This window comes from Engraulis encrasicolus, chromosome 24, assembly GCF_034702125.1.
Source record: "Engraulis encrasicolus isolate BLACKSEA-1 chromosome 24, IST_EnEncr_1.0, whole genome shotgun sequence".
In the NCBI taxonomy this organism is placed as follows: Eukaryota; Metazoa; Chordata; class Actinopteri; order Clupeiformes; family Engraulidae; genus Engraulis; species Engraulis encrasicolus.
The window spans coordinates 36,809,243-36,823,231 of record NC_085880.1 but is presented as its reverse complement, the minus strand read 5'-3'; the positions used below and the strand labels follow the sequence as shown (position 1 = coordinate 36,823,231).

Genomic DNA, 13,989 nt, shown 5'->3' with positions numbered 1-13,989 from the left:
AGGAATTCAACTCAATAGGTGACATGTACTGTACGTAACAGACGATTTTATCCACAAGCATCACAACCTGCGTAGCTGGGTGGTAAAGAGCCAATGTTGGGAACGGTGACTTTTAAAATGCATTCCCTTGGCAAATTACACATGATGGCCCAAAATGTATAGCATAGAGCTTGTGACTTATTCCTTGAAAGTCCTGTGCAGCCCTGGGCGTGCTTGCTTTGAATGCGTCAGTAACCTCTGTGTGGATGTCTCGATACCTTGATGGATGTTGATGGTGCTGTTGTTGAGTCAGTGCCTTCCTGCGTTCCAGTCCAAGCACTCAGGAATTCACCTTTGTGCATAGCAATCTTGATAATGCACCATAATAACACACAAATGATGATACTGTGTGTACCGTACAGTATGGGGAATGAGAACTGCATCAGTCGGATACTGGCTACGGCAATGGATCGCGCTTGGCTTGCTGTGCCTGGACCTAGTGACCTGGTGTAATATGGGGTTGAATATGGGGCCAACCTGACCATGAAAGCATACATTGGATCATTTCAAGTGCATTTGGACACGGTGCGGGAGAACACCTTCTCCATTGGTTGTAAAGCCAATTACAGTGATATGTATATATATATAATACAGTATATAAGAAACACACACACACACACACACACAATGAAATGTCTCATGTAAACGTAGCAATTCTCTGAGTACTTCAGAGGCGTACCAAAGAGGGAGAGCACAGTGTTTGGAAAGTAACTTATTTTATCTTCCACAAAGGACTTGTAGAGGAGCCAGATGTCCACCATAATCTTCAATAAAGCATTGCAATATTAGCCATCGCAATGAACTGTGCAACCCTGTAAACTTGTACAGTATGTATGCAAATCTGCAAACTTGCATTTTGGCAACCATCCTGAACCCTAATAAACGATATGTTTGCACATAGTTCACTTTATTTTTATTTGCCAAAAGCCAATAACCAATACGAGATGGTGATTGTGGATGGAACTCCACAGTAAATGTTATTAAAATTTGATAATGTGCCTGTGGAGTGCGTAATACCACACAGTTTTGCATTTATGTGAATTTTGATATAGCCTAGCCTAGTTGTTATGCCTTGATCATTTATTCACACACTTGATATGCTGTATAAATTCTTACAGCGTTGTACAGAGATTAACGTTTTAACTCTTCAAGCTCCTAGGCCTTTCAGATCCTGAGAGTTTGCTGCAGTCTGTCTGTGGCAACAGCAAATCTAACTCAAAAGCATCCATGCAAAAGTGACACACATTATGCTCATAAATAATCTGAAAAATTCTGAGTAACAGTTAAGTTAGACCCATTACGTGTTTTCTGAAATGAAATGATAGGAAGTGGGGCCCTGCTGTGGCCAATCGCTAGGGCACTCGCCTGGCATGCGGCTGACCCAGGTTCGATTCCCGGGCTGGGTCCTTTGCTGACCCCTCCCCGTCTCTCTCCCAATTCATTTCCTGTCCACCTCTCACACTGTCCTGTAGAATAAAGTAAAAAAAACAAAAAAAAAACCCTTTTTTTTAAAAAAAGGAAGTGCATTCATTCACCTTTCTTCTTGTCCTCTACCCAACAGCGTCACCCACTCTGCCACCGCTGCGCTCGGAGCACTTCAAGCAATGCCACGAGAAGGACCTGACGTACTGCCTAAATGACGGGGAGTGTTTTGTCATTGAGACTCTGAGCGGATCACACAAGCACTGCAGGTAATTCACCACCAAGAGCCATTATAGATTTCTGTAACAGCCTCTCGCCGCAGAAAGGCTGTGAAAATTATTTTGTTTTTGCTTTTATTTATTATTTATTTTTGATGTGCCATACAATGACAAGCTCTTTGGGCAGTGAAAATTATTATTTTGCCTGCATCCGTTGCATCAGCAGCCTGTTGTAATGCAATGTAATGTGGTACCCTGAAACTACTACACAAATTCACATTCTATTGTATTCACATTCCATCTACTCTATCTTTTTCCCCTATCTCTCTCTCTCTCTCTCTTTTGCAGATGTAAAGAAGGATTCCAGGGTATACGCTGTGACCAGTTCCTCCCCAAAACAGACTCCATCTTGTCAGATCCGAGTAAGTTCTTTCACTTTGAAATTATTTTTCTTTCTTATTGTTTATGGAAGGTACAGTACAGTACCTCAAACAAATACAAAAATATGCCTCGGGTGTGTTCGTAAGTCGGTTGCTACTAGTATTCGGATGGTCATGCAGTGGCCAGGATGAGAATCTAGGGAAGGGAGGGAGGGAGGGAGGGATCCATTATAGTTTGCTGTGCTGATGATGATGCATCCAGGCCTCACTGGCTCACTGCTTCATTCATAAAACACAGGATTATGAGAATGAAGTCATATGCCTGCAGGCTACTTATGCCATTATTCCTTTCTGGATGCTCTGATTGTTCCAAAAAGCTTTTTCTTCTTTCTTTTTTGGGGGGGGGGGCAAATCCGTAAAGGTAGTCTGTAGTTAATATTCATTTGACATATCCGTGGGCATAAAACATTTTGGTTAGCATTCAATTCTCTTTTCTCAACACTGTCATTGCGTGATTGGCTCTCAATGAAACCTACTCATTAAAAGTGTCGTACAGTGATGGGTCAATTATTGTTATAAAATATATAACATTTAGTATAATAACACAGGCAGTCATTTACTCAAAATCATCATTTGAATCAGAGTTTCAACAAAAGGGCCATGGCCAGTGGCATGATAAGAAACAACACCCCAAATGGCCTGGTCTGATGACTCTGAATAGAATAGAATAGAATAGAATAGAATAGAATAGAATAGAATAGAATGGAATAGAATACAATAGAATACAATACAATACAAAGCCTTTATTATTGTAATCATCATACACAGTACAATGATATGAAAGCCTTCCTTCAAGGTTCACACAAACGAGTACAAAAGAATAAATAAAGTTCAAAGTCCAAAGTTCTTTATTTGCCATTTGTGCATGGACTAGTAGTCCAGGCACATAGAAACTCTGATCCAGGCCCTCTGAGTCAATACATAGGAAAGGAAAAGGAAAAAGACAAGAGAAATGTTTTAAGTGTTGAAAAAAATCAAAGAGATCAAAAGAATTTAAAAAATCAAAGTAATCAGATGTTCTTTTTTGCCATCAGTCTGACTGTTGCTGGGAAAAACTTGCTTTTTTGGTAGCGATACTGTCCGCTCTAGGCCTACTGTGTCTCAGCTTGTACGTGCAGTGCTTGTTTCTGAGCAGAGAGTTAGCTGGATAGAGGGTCTTTAATGATTCTCTCTGCTCTCTTCTGGCTGCGCTGTACATATGGAGTTCATAGAGGGAAGTGCTGTGCCTATAATCCTCTCTGCAGTCTTTATTATACATTGCAGAGACTTCCTTTCAGCCTGTGTGATGTTGCCATATTGTTCTAATATTAAAACTGTACTTCACTAAAAGGACACTTATACAAACTGAAGTACACAGGAAGACAGATAACTGATAACAACATGGACAATTAGCAGGCTAATACGTCTACATATTTCTCATGACCACCTGAGCAACATCCAAACATCAAAGGCTGAATCCAATATGGACGTGGAAAAATACAGTATGTCTCGTAAACTGACAGTTGACAGCCTGCTTTGAATTGTTTTCGACTCTCCAGCAAAACAACACAAAAAAACCCAGCCTTGTCAGAATTACACGAGGCATTTTCTTGCAATATGACCAATGTCTGACACATTTCTATATGACGTTTTGTGGTGGTGGTGGGGGGTGTTTGAGTTTTGTTGTAGCTGATAGATGTTTTTTTCTTTTACTTGAAATTTGGGACGCTCCGAGTGCTCTGTTCAAATCCTGACCTGAGTGTGACCTGGCCCTCTGCTTTGGGCTGCTTCCTGATCTCCGAGTTGAAATTAATTTGTGTCGTATGCGGGGGGAAGTGTCTTAAAAGATTACAAAGAAATGTGCTGTCATCCCCAGATCGGATGGAAATGTTTTTTTTTAATCAGAATACATAATTTACCAGAACAGCTCACCGTGGTAACGCTTTAGGCAAATTCTTTCATTTTGCAACAAGTTTCTTAGCAAAAAAAAAAATGTAGAATTGAGATTTCATAGTCATGCATAGAATAACCCTTTCAAATGCAATGTGATCATCAGCATTTTAATATTATTGTTAACCAGACTATTACAGTAGAGTTGCAGGATTTCTAGTGGTTACATCATACAGTGATGTCAAATTCTGGTAATCTACTTATGAAAAAGGCTATGCAAGTTCTGCCATAGCATGATACTTCTCAGTGCAAAATGAACTACACTACTTTTTTACAAAACAAAACCTGTAAGCCCAATGTCCTTCGATCGATAACAGAACCAAATCTGGAGATGAAAAGTATTAGACCACTTTAGAGCATAATGTTAAACTTAAAGAACTTCAAATGCTGCTGTAGCATTTTGACAACTCTTTGTAATGACTACAGGCTCTCTGGCATGATTTGATCATTAAATGTGATCTGATCTTTATCTCTGTCACTGAAAAAAAGTACAATGCACTAACACTACAGCATGGAATAAATTATACACGTCACCATCAGGCATCCAAACTGGTTCGTGTAATATATATATATATATATATATATATATATATACAGTATATATATATATATATATATATATATATATATATATATATATATATATATATATATATATATATATATTTGAAGAGCTCTTTTCCAAAACGCTATATCCACCATTTTTGTCTCTTTGCATTTTAATTTGGGAATTGACTGTTAAGAGGTCCTATCATCTACGTGTGAATTCTTGCCATTCAAATGTTTTCAGAACATACTTTAAAACCTCTATAAAAATGTATTTTGCAATGCATTTCAATGGAATGCCCAATACAAAAATGTCAATTTCCCAACATTCTATGAAACGGATATATCTCATTTTGGAAAAGAGCTCTTCATATATATATATATATATATATATATATATATATATATATATAAATATGAACCTTTGGGGTTAATCACTTGTGCAACACTCCTCTTTCAGTATTGTCATAATGTCAGTGGGAATGGTTTCATCCATCTCTGCTGTTAATGGACCAAAGCATCTACCATACTGCCCTGCCTCTCTCTGCTTTTCCTCTGATATTAGAGGACATGTCTCAGAAGTTAGTAAGAGAGGCCTGCAGAGAGGTGTGATATGTCGAGAAAAGAAGAGGAGACGTTTTTTTTTTTGTTCTTAATAAGCAACATCAGTAAGTTAGCATGCACAGCTTAGTCGAGCTATTGGAATTCATCGAGTTAAGCTTGGTACTGGAGTTGTGGAGGAATCCTTGCATACAATGCGTGTGTACATGCATGCAGTGTAGTTACATTAAACGGAGATTAAGGTCATGTAGAGATATCACAACCAGAATGGGGTAACACACACACACACACACACACACACACACACACACACACACACACACACACATACACACACACACACACACACACACACACACACACACACACACACACACACACACACACACACACACACACACACACACACACACACACACACACACACACACACACACACACACACACACACAAATGCCTTTGCATGTGTAGTTTCTACTTATGCACAAGTAGGAAGTGATAAATGACACTCAACTTTCCTCAAATATCAGATGTCAACAAGGTTTTAGGAATTAGTATTTAGTGGCACACAGTAATCAATGTGGAGTCATTCTGACTTACAACGATCATTCTGACAGTTATCATGAATTCCTTTCAACTGGATAACACATGCATAAAACAGGATATCGTGTGCATGTTGAAATGCCGTTTTGTAAAAAAATTGTTTGTTCTTTTTTTTTCTGTTTCCCTGTTTGCGTTTGCATCCCTTGCCATCTGGATTCTCCGGGCCTCCATTTGTGCAGCTGAACATTTGGGCATTGAATTCATGGGTAAGTATTTATCAAATTAAACCTCTATTAATTACTTCAAATCGTGTTTCAAAGTCATCGGTGAGTAATGGGCTGTGGTATTGCTTCAGGCGTATTTTTTTTGTGCAGCGCTTAACCCATTGATGCCTGGCTGCAAACACCTGCAAAAAATGCCTGGCTAAATGCCTAAGCCAATTTTGGGAACAGGCACTGTTAGTCTGTAAAAAACCTTAATATCTCAGCCTCTGAAGCACATAAATAAAATATTAAATAGATTGTATTTAAAAGCTAAGACCCTCATCTTGCATTAGAACATGTTCATTCAGCTCCACGCCACCATTTTTAATTAAAAAATCTCATACCTCATGAGCCTGAATGCTGTGTTAGGCAGCCTCAGGCGTTTGGCTCAATGTTGTGCTTACACAGCATCTGCCATCAAAGGGTTAACTTGTGCTTCTACGTACTCATAATGAAACTTCAGACTTTTACCCACACCCCCACAATTACCTAGCCAGGCTCAGTTCCATTTCACTATGACAACAACTAGTTGAAAGAACCTGGCCAATGCATCAGGCTACCTCTCACCCACGTCGTACTTTGTTATTTTTTCTGATATTGTTGTTTTCAGTGGGTGGAGTTAAATGTAATGCCAAAAGACAATGTGCCCATTTAAAATGAAGAATTCACAGTGTCTATTTTTTTTTTGTAATCCTCCCAAGCAGTCGGTTGTAATGCCTCCCACATTTTGACAGGTTGTTCTATGTGTCTGGCAGTTACAGGACTTTGTCCATTAGCCCAGTCAAGCCTCATTTATCTGAATTATGTTTTCGAGTGAGCAGAGCAGCACTGGATGTGGCCGGAATGGAAACATCTATTGGGCTTAGGCCCTTTGATGGAGGTAGTTAGATAGCTCATCAGGATCACGTCTTTAGTCCCCATCGAGAAGGCATTCGGTCGGTGGATTAATCACTCTTTAACCGGGTAGTCAAACTTTGGTTTTATTTTGAAGGGGATCAAATCTGATCTGGGTTTGTTTCAAGTCTTAATCTGCTGTTTATAAATGAACTGTGTAATTAATAATGAAAGAGCCCCGACCATGTAGGACAGCCGCTGTCTGAGGGGAGAGACACAGTGTTCTGTAATACATTCATGTCTAATTGGGTGACAGTACCGTATGCTGCTGCTGAAGCCGCAGCTCATGACAAGGAATTGCCTCTCTGGATGGGGAGGGACGCGCACTACACTACCAGAGTAAACAGGGCTTTGATGTCCCACAAGGGGTGTCAAAGGGCCTAAAACTGTTCCAGATACTTCATGCATTGCACATAGTTTAAATAGTAGAGGTGCTGCTAAAGTACCGTACCGCTGCTGCTGTACTCCTGAGGACATTTGGATGTGAATCACCAGATGAATTACCTCCCGTCATTTGCATACTATGATAGGGGGATGTGGGATGGAAATATCGCCAGGTGGCCAGAGAGGGAGAAGGCATATAGGCATTCGAACCAACCTGGGCACCATTTAGTTTGGTGTCTGTGTGCGAAAAAGATATTTTGGGGGGTATTATGTCGTATGGGAACAGAAGTGGGGAGTAGATATACCGCTCAATACTCCACTGAATAGTGGAGCCATATGGCATGGGGTGTTATCAGCAGGGTGCAGACCCACCCCACAGCCCTGCTAGACTTTCCCCCCGCAACAACAGGCCAAATACCTAGGACTCTACTGTCAATCATCAGAAACCTTTTTTCTGTTGACGACGGGTAGAAAAAAAGTCTTCAAGTTGGGGAAAGAGTCCAGAAATCCTGGTTTCCCCATCACCTCGAATACCAGTGGCCTTTTGATATAATAACCCAACCTATCATGTAATTGACATATGGTCAATTACAGGATATTCAGACAGACGATCCGAGTTTTTTTGGATGTGATGTCATTTTTGAGACCTGTCTCTGCTGACTTTTTGCAATCAGAGTTGGCCACGAGGCGGAACAGTGGAAAAATACCAACTGGTGCCAATCTCTCGGTGAAAATGCCAGTAAGTAATACGTGCTACAGGCCAATCTTTGGCAGAGCCGGTGGAGCGAGGAGAGCTTTAGACAGGAGCAGGAGAGAAAACGCCTGTAATACCTTCGCTACACGGGGAGGGGCCCTGTAAGATCAGATGGGGGGGCCCTGTAAGATCAGATGGGGAGTTGTACGCCAGTGGGTGTTTCCTGAATTAAGCACAGCAAAGCGCCTGGTGCAACAAGGTGCAGAGTAGGGTACAAGATTACGGGATTGCTTGGTTAAGACATGTGTAGGACCCACTGACTGACTGACTGACTGGTAAGGTAGCAAAGGTAGCTTATCTGGATCTTAGGCTGATCTATACTTGTGTGTGGCTCTCAGACCACAAGACTAATCCTTGTCGAAAGGTGATAGGGATTCCTTCATTTTCAGGCTACAGGGAACATCCATGCTTTAAAACTGAAAATGAAGGAATCCCTATCCATACCATACTGCATGCCGCACCACCAGTGGCACGCTGAAATAGTCATTGAAAGGTTAATTACCACAGCATTGCTCTGCTATGACATAACACAGGACCTTTAGTAATGCGCTATGACTTGGCCATTGCATTCTGATAACAGCAAATTTATAACGCCATGTTTTAACAGGTTGATTTGATTTGACTTGATTGATTTGATTTGATTCTTTAATGTCCACAGGTGTGGAAACTTGTCTTCAGTTTCACCATTGTAAAAGACATACAGTTACACATTACACATTCAAAGACATTACACATTTAAGACAGACACCCCATTCCACGCAAGAACAATGCGGGAAACCACTCCAGTAAATGGATGAATAAATAGGTGTAAGGAATAAATACATCTAAAAATGTAAAAAAATAAAAAATAAAATAAGATATTACAAGGAATAGCAAGTAAATAAAAAATAAATATCGGTACACAACAGTGCGCATACAGTAGCAATGCACACTTGAGGACTGATATGAAAATTGTAATCATGAAAAATAATATTGTCAAACTCTAGTGTGGTAAATACACTGGAAACAGCTTTTGAAGCAAACTCCCCTAGAACATGAATCACTCAGACGTTATGCAAATGTGTTTATGTTTAAGGGAAATTCAAGGTTCGACGGCAACATTAACAGCACAGTGATTTGTTTTTTTTTCCCCACAATCCCAGTTGCATTTTTTGTACTTCACTACCCTGGGTACAATTAAACATTTAAATGCATCCGAATGCCTCTGTTACAGTTTTTTTTTTTGTGCTTCAGTATCACCAAATCGAATCGATCCTTTGTTACAGCAGCCTTGGGGAACAGCACAGGCTTGGGTATAGTGTAGTGGTAAACTGTGGATTGAAGCCATTGTGTTTTTTGGGCTTTTTTGTGTCTCCAGAGAGTAAAGCAATTTACAAGAGACAAGTGCTCTCCATCACCTGCATCACCACTGGGATCAGTCTGCTGGGGACCGTCTGCATGGCTCTCTACTGCCGAAACAAGTACGTGTGACTGCATGACACACCACTCACTCTACCAGGGCTTGACACTGGCACCTGCCAATCGGCCAAATGCTGGTAAAAACTTGGCTGTGGCTAGTAATGCTTTCAATGTCACTAGCCAATTTGGCTGGCATCTTATTCCTTATACATACTGTACAGTATCATCGTAGCCTACATTCTGTTGCATGCCCCTTGTGTATCAATGGTTTGTATGTAAGTTCAAGAAAAAGCTCAGCAACTCAGTTTCTATTTGCTTGATATATCTCCACTTGCCACAGTGGCCGATTTGCCTGGTTAACACCAGACCTAATCACAAGTGAGATTGTCTTTCAGATCGAAACGATTGTGTAGAACTAAAGGCAGTATGGGAGTTCCCAGGCTAGTGGCCGATGGGCGAAAAGGTTAATGTCAAGCCCCGCACTCTACTGACATTAAGACACGTTGTCATTCATACAGTATGGCTACATGACACACCACTCCACCGACATGAAGGCACGTTATAATTAACACAGTATGACTAGACTAGCTATACACTAGCCTGGTCTTGGTCTGGCCTGTCAGCAGTGGTGTAGTCTACGTAGAACGCGGGTATACGGAGTATACCCACTTCTAAATTTCAGGGATTTCAGTATAACCACTTAAAATTGATTGATCCATTGTTTTGAATAGCACAAATATACACAGTATACCCACTTCGAAAAATGTTCAAATATACAGTATACCCACTTCAAAAAATGCTCAAATATACAGTATACCCACTTCAAAAAATGCTCAAATATACAGTATACCCACTATAAAAAAGTAGACTACACCTCTGCCTGTCAGGTTAATAATACATACCACTCCACCGACGTGAAGACACGGTATCATTCATACTGTATGGCTATAGTATCATGACACACCACTCCACTGACATTAAGGCACATTATCATTAATACACCATGGCTATATGAAAAACCTCTCCACTGCCATTAAGGCACATTATGATAATACTGCATATTAGTTCAGTACATTTGTGGAGTGTTAACTCCAACACTTAGAGAGTAGATTGTGACAGCGTTGCTCCTACACTCTAAATGTTGAATTAACACGGCAACATTTTCTGTATTACTGACACTACGGAACATTGTGATAATACTGTAGCTATTGTGGTTTGTGCTAGTAAATTGGAGCTATATAATCCAATAGATATGATTCATGTGCACAGCATCAATGGTTCAAAGTGTTTTTTTTCCTTAACATGCATTGATTTTGTGTGTTTTTCTTCTACTCTAAAAGTGCATTGACAGCAAAAATATACCGCCACAATCTTTCAAACACAGAAAATACAAAATGCTAAATTAAGCAATTCTGTTTTCTCTTCTTGCTGTCCTCTATGTCAAATATACTGATAGGAATAATTGCCTGAGCAGCCAGTGACGCAAAAAAACAGTGGTTGTGATATGATCTGAATAGTTTGTTTGAAGCATCATTGTGTCAAACTCATGATCTCTTCTGACTGCTGTTGAGCCCAGGACTTGAAAGGAATTATCAATTTAGACTCTGGGTGCCTAAACACAGGAGGCCACTTTGTTGATTTCTCTGGGCAGATAACAAATTTAAACATAAAAGCAACTCATTGTGTCATTTTTTTTTTAAAGAGAGGCCGACTATATCTGTGGTTGTGATTATCAAATAAAGAAGAGCAGTCAACAGCCATCTCAGATCATAAGTGGCAGCTCAATCAAATTGCGGTTTGTAAAATGATTCGAAAGAAGAGAAAGGATTTTGAGGAATGTCTTAAACAGCTCATGGGGTCAATCGTTGCCTTTTGGATCAGACGGTTGTGGGTTCAAATCCCACCTTAATCAGCAAGTAATAGCTGAAGTGTCCTTCAGCATGGCATTGACAGCGGGCAGCTGTGGCCTAGTGGTGGGCAGCTGTGGCCTAGTGGTTAGAGAGTTGGTCTTTCAATCTGGGGGTTGCAGGTTTGAATCCCCCCGACCTCTCCCTGCATCTCCATCCATGGCCGAAGTGCCCTTGAACAAGGCACCTAACCCCACGTTGCTCCAGGGATACAGTAGATACAACTGACACGATTGGCTTTAGGCTACGTACTGTATGCCAAATGATAGACATTTGTAGCACCCAATTAAAATCTGTTGTCAATTGTGATTAGGTCTGGGGGTGACCAGGCGACTGTTCGAGATTCTAGAACCAGACCTAATGCAATTATTCCTATCAGTATATTTGACATAGAGGACAGCAAGAAGAGAACAGAATTCTAGAACCTAGAAGGTCATGATAGTATCATTCTTCCTTTAAAAGTGCAAAACAACATGAACAACTCAACATTTGCACCACGTTTGTGATTACATTTTTAAAAGAAGTTCTAATTCTGAGAGACATGGAGAGGAAGGCTGCAAGCCTGTACGGCTTCGCAAACCTTAAATCATTTCCTTCATCGAATGAAGGTTAAGTGGTCGGAGAGATGTTTAATTTAAAGGGACACTGTGCAGGAAATGGTCAAAAAAGGTACTGCAACTATGCTGCTCATTGAAACTAGGCTCCCTATTGCCAAATTTGATCTTTTACATGAATGTTTACTAAGTAATAAACGGAATTAACTAGTATGGTCCAATTACAGTCATATTTGCAGCTAAAAATGGCTATTTTAGGAAATTCAAAATGGCGGACCATGGAGAAGATCCCCCTTTTCATGTACGAAAAGTGCAATTTTCCAGTCATAATGAATACTTACAATTTGATGGTGGTGATAAGTATTCATGAAAAAGGTAACATTAGTGAGTGGGCAGCATGAATTCTGGAAATTAATAACTAAAAATCTCACACAGTGTCCCTTTAAGTGGCTGGAATTGTGACCTGGCAATTCGGCTACGTGTGGAGCATAGGGCTGCGTCAGCTGGCTGGAGTTGTGACGGGAGTTTATTGGTGTAGGAGGAAGTTACAGACTGCAAGGAATGCATATGAGGTGCGAGTTGGCAAGAGGAATACATAAAACAACAAAATGAAGGTGCTGCGCAGTCTGCACCGGATGCTTTTTCCAGACGATGACGTTTGAGTCTGTGGTGTTGATCAGTTATCGTACTGAGAAGACTCCTCCACACTCCACTTTACACGCTATCCACCCTCACTGCTGTACGCACAGCACACCTGAAGTCTCCAAGATCTCTGAGCTCAATCAGTGTCTTTGCATGCCTGATTTGTGCTCACTGGTTGGTGACGTGGTCCAGATTCAATACCATCTCAGAATCAGTGGAGCTCACTTTTTTTGTATTAACACTGTAATGCTGAGGATGATAGGAATCAGCGGTCTCATCTCATCCTTCGTCACTTCTTCCTGCAGTGCACTACTGATTGTCACAGACAGTCTCCTACAACCGTTTCACAGCACTAGACTGATTATCATCGGTTTTTTGAAATCTCTTCGAGACTTGGTCTGACCAAGAGCATAACAATTTACATTTCCCAAACGGCATGGTTGATCCGTCTCCCTTGGTTGTTTCCTACTGGCTGTTTACTTCCTGAAAAAATGTGGGAGGAGTTCCCGATTTATTGGGAGATCAGAAGCGATATTTACATAGCTCTTGGCCTGACTAGAAACAGCACCAAAGGTGTTGCGTCACTAGGAGGGCATGGCCTGGCTATCACAGCACATGCCGTAGTTGTACAGTGTACAAATGTATGTTGGTGCTTCAAATCCCCTTATGGGTGTACATGGTGCGCTGATCCTCCCCTGTCTCTTATTCAGAGCAGAGGACGGCCAAACTCTGACCTCAAATAGCCTCCTTTTGTCTGGTCAACTTCAGCCGCGGTTCACAGAGTTGCATCTTGTCTGGACAACATGCTGTGCCGTTCCCCCCCACAGTCCGTTCACACAAGTGAACAAGGAGATTTGACACCACAGGCCTAATCAGCAATATCTTACAGTGTGTGTGTTTTTTTCCTGAACAGAGATTTCTCTTGACAAGGGTGAGACCATGTGCTAGACCCTTATGACACTTGTGTTTTCAGGGAAGGGGTGTGTGTCTCACACACCAGCCTGTCGAACAACGTTCTCACAATGTCGAAGGAGTGAAATCCTCCTCTACAGTGCTTTTCCCTCATCTGGAATGTATTATTTCTCTATTATTTTAACCCTCTGAGGTCTAAGGCTTTTCAGAGGCTTTTAGGCTGCTTGCACCACCCTGACATTTTCAAGTATTTTCATTTCATATATATATATAAGGTAAGCGTACCCATTAAGCCCATGTACCCTTTAAGCCCACTTTCAACTTTGAGGTCAATTTAAAGAAAGGGAAAAGGTGAATTTTGTTGTTCATCACCCTATCCAATTAAAGGGTTTAGTAACTGACAAAATGTTTTTTATTGCAAACAAATCATATTTTTTATCGTCGAGTTATCCCCGTCCAAGTGAACCCAGTCTCAGGACTACTGACAAGAAGTTGCCTCAAAACTTTGCTGTTTTGGGACATGTCAGAAATCATAGAATTTCAGCTAGTTTAAGTAAAATATTTTGAAAATACTTTCATATTT

The 13,989-nt window shown here is 40.7% G+C and overlaps 1 protein-coding gene across 1 annotated transcript in view; it reads left to right on the top strand.

The window, feature by feature from the left end:
* Positions 1-13,989, top strand: part of LOC134441837 (pro-neuregulin-3, membrane-bound isoform) — a 77,787-nt gene that overhangs the window by 44,290 nt on the left and 19,508 nt on the right. The window contains exons 2-5 of the mRNA XM_063192245.1: positions 1,601-1,730; positions 2,028-2,101; positions 5,938-5,964; positions 9,351-9,453. Coding sequence (XP_063048315.1) covers positions 1,601-1,730; positions 2,028-2,101; positions 5,938-5,964; positions 9,351-9,453 — 334 coding nt within the window. The remainder of the gene's footprint in view (positions 1-1,600; positions 1,731-2,027; positions 2,102-5,937; positions 5,965-9,350; positions 9,454-13,989) is intronic.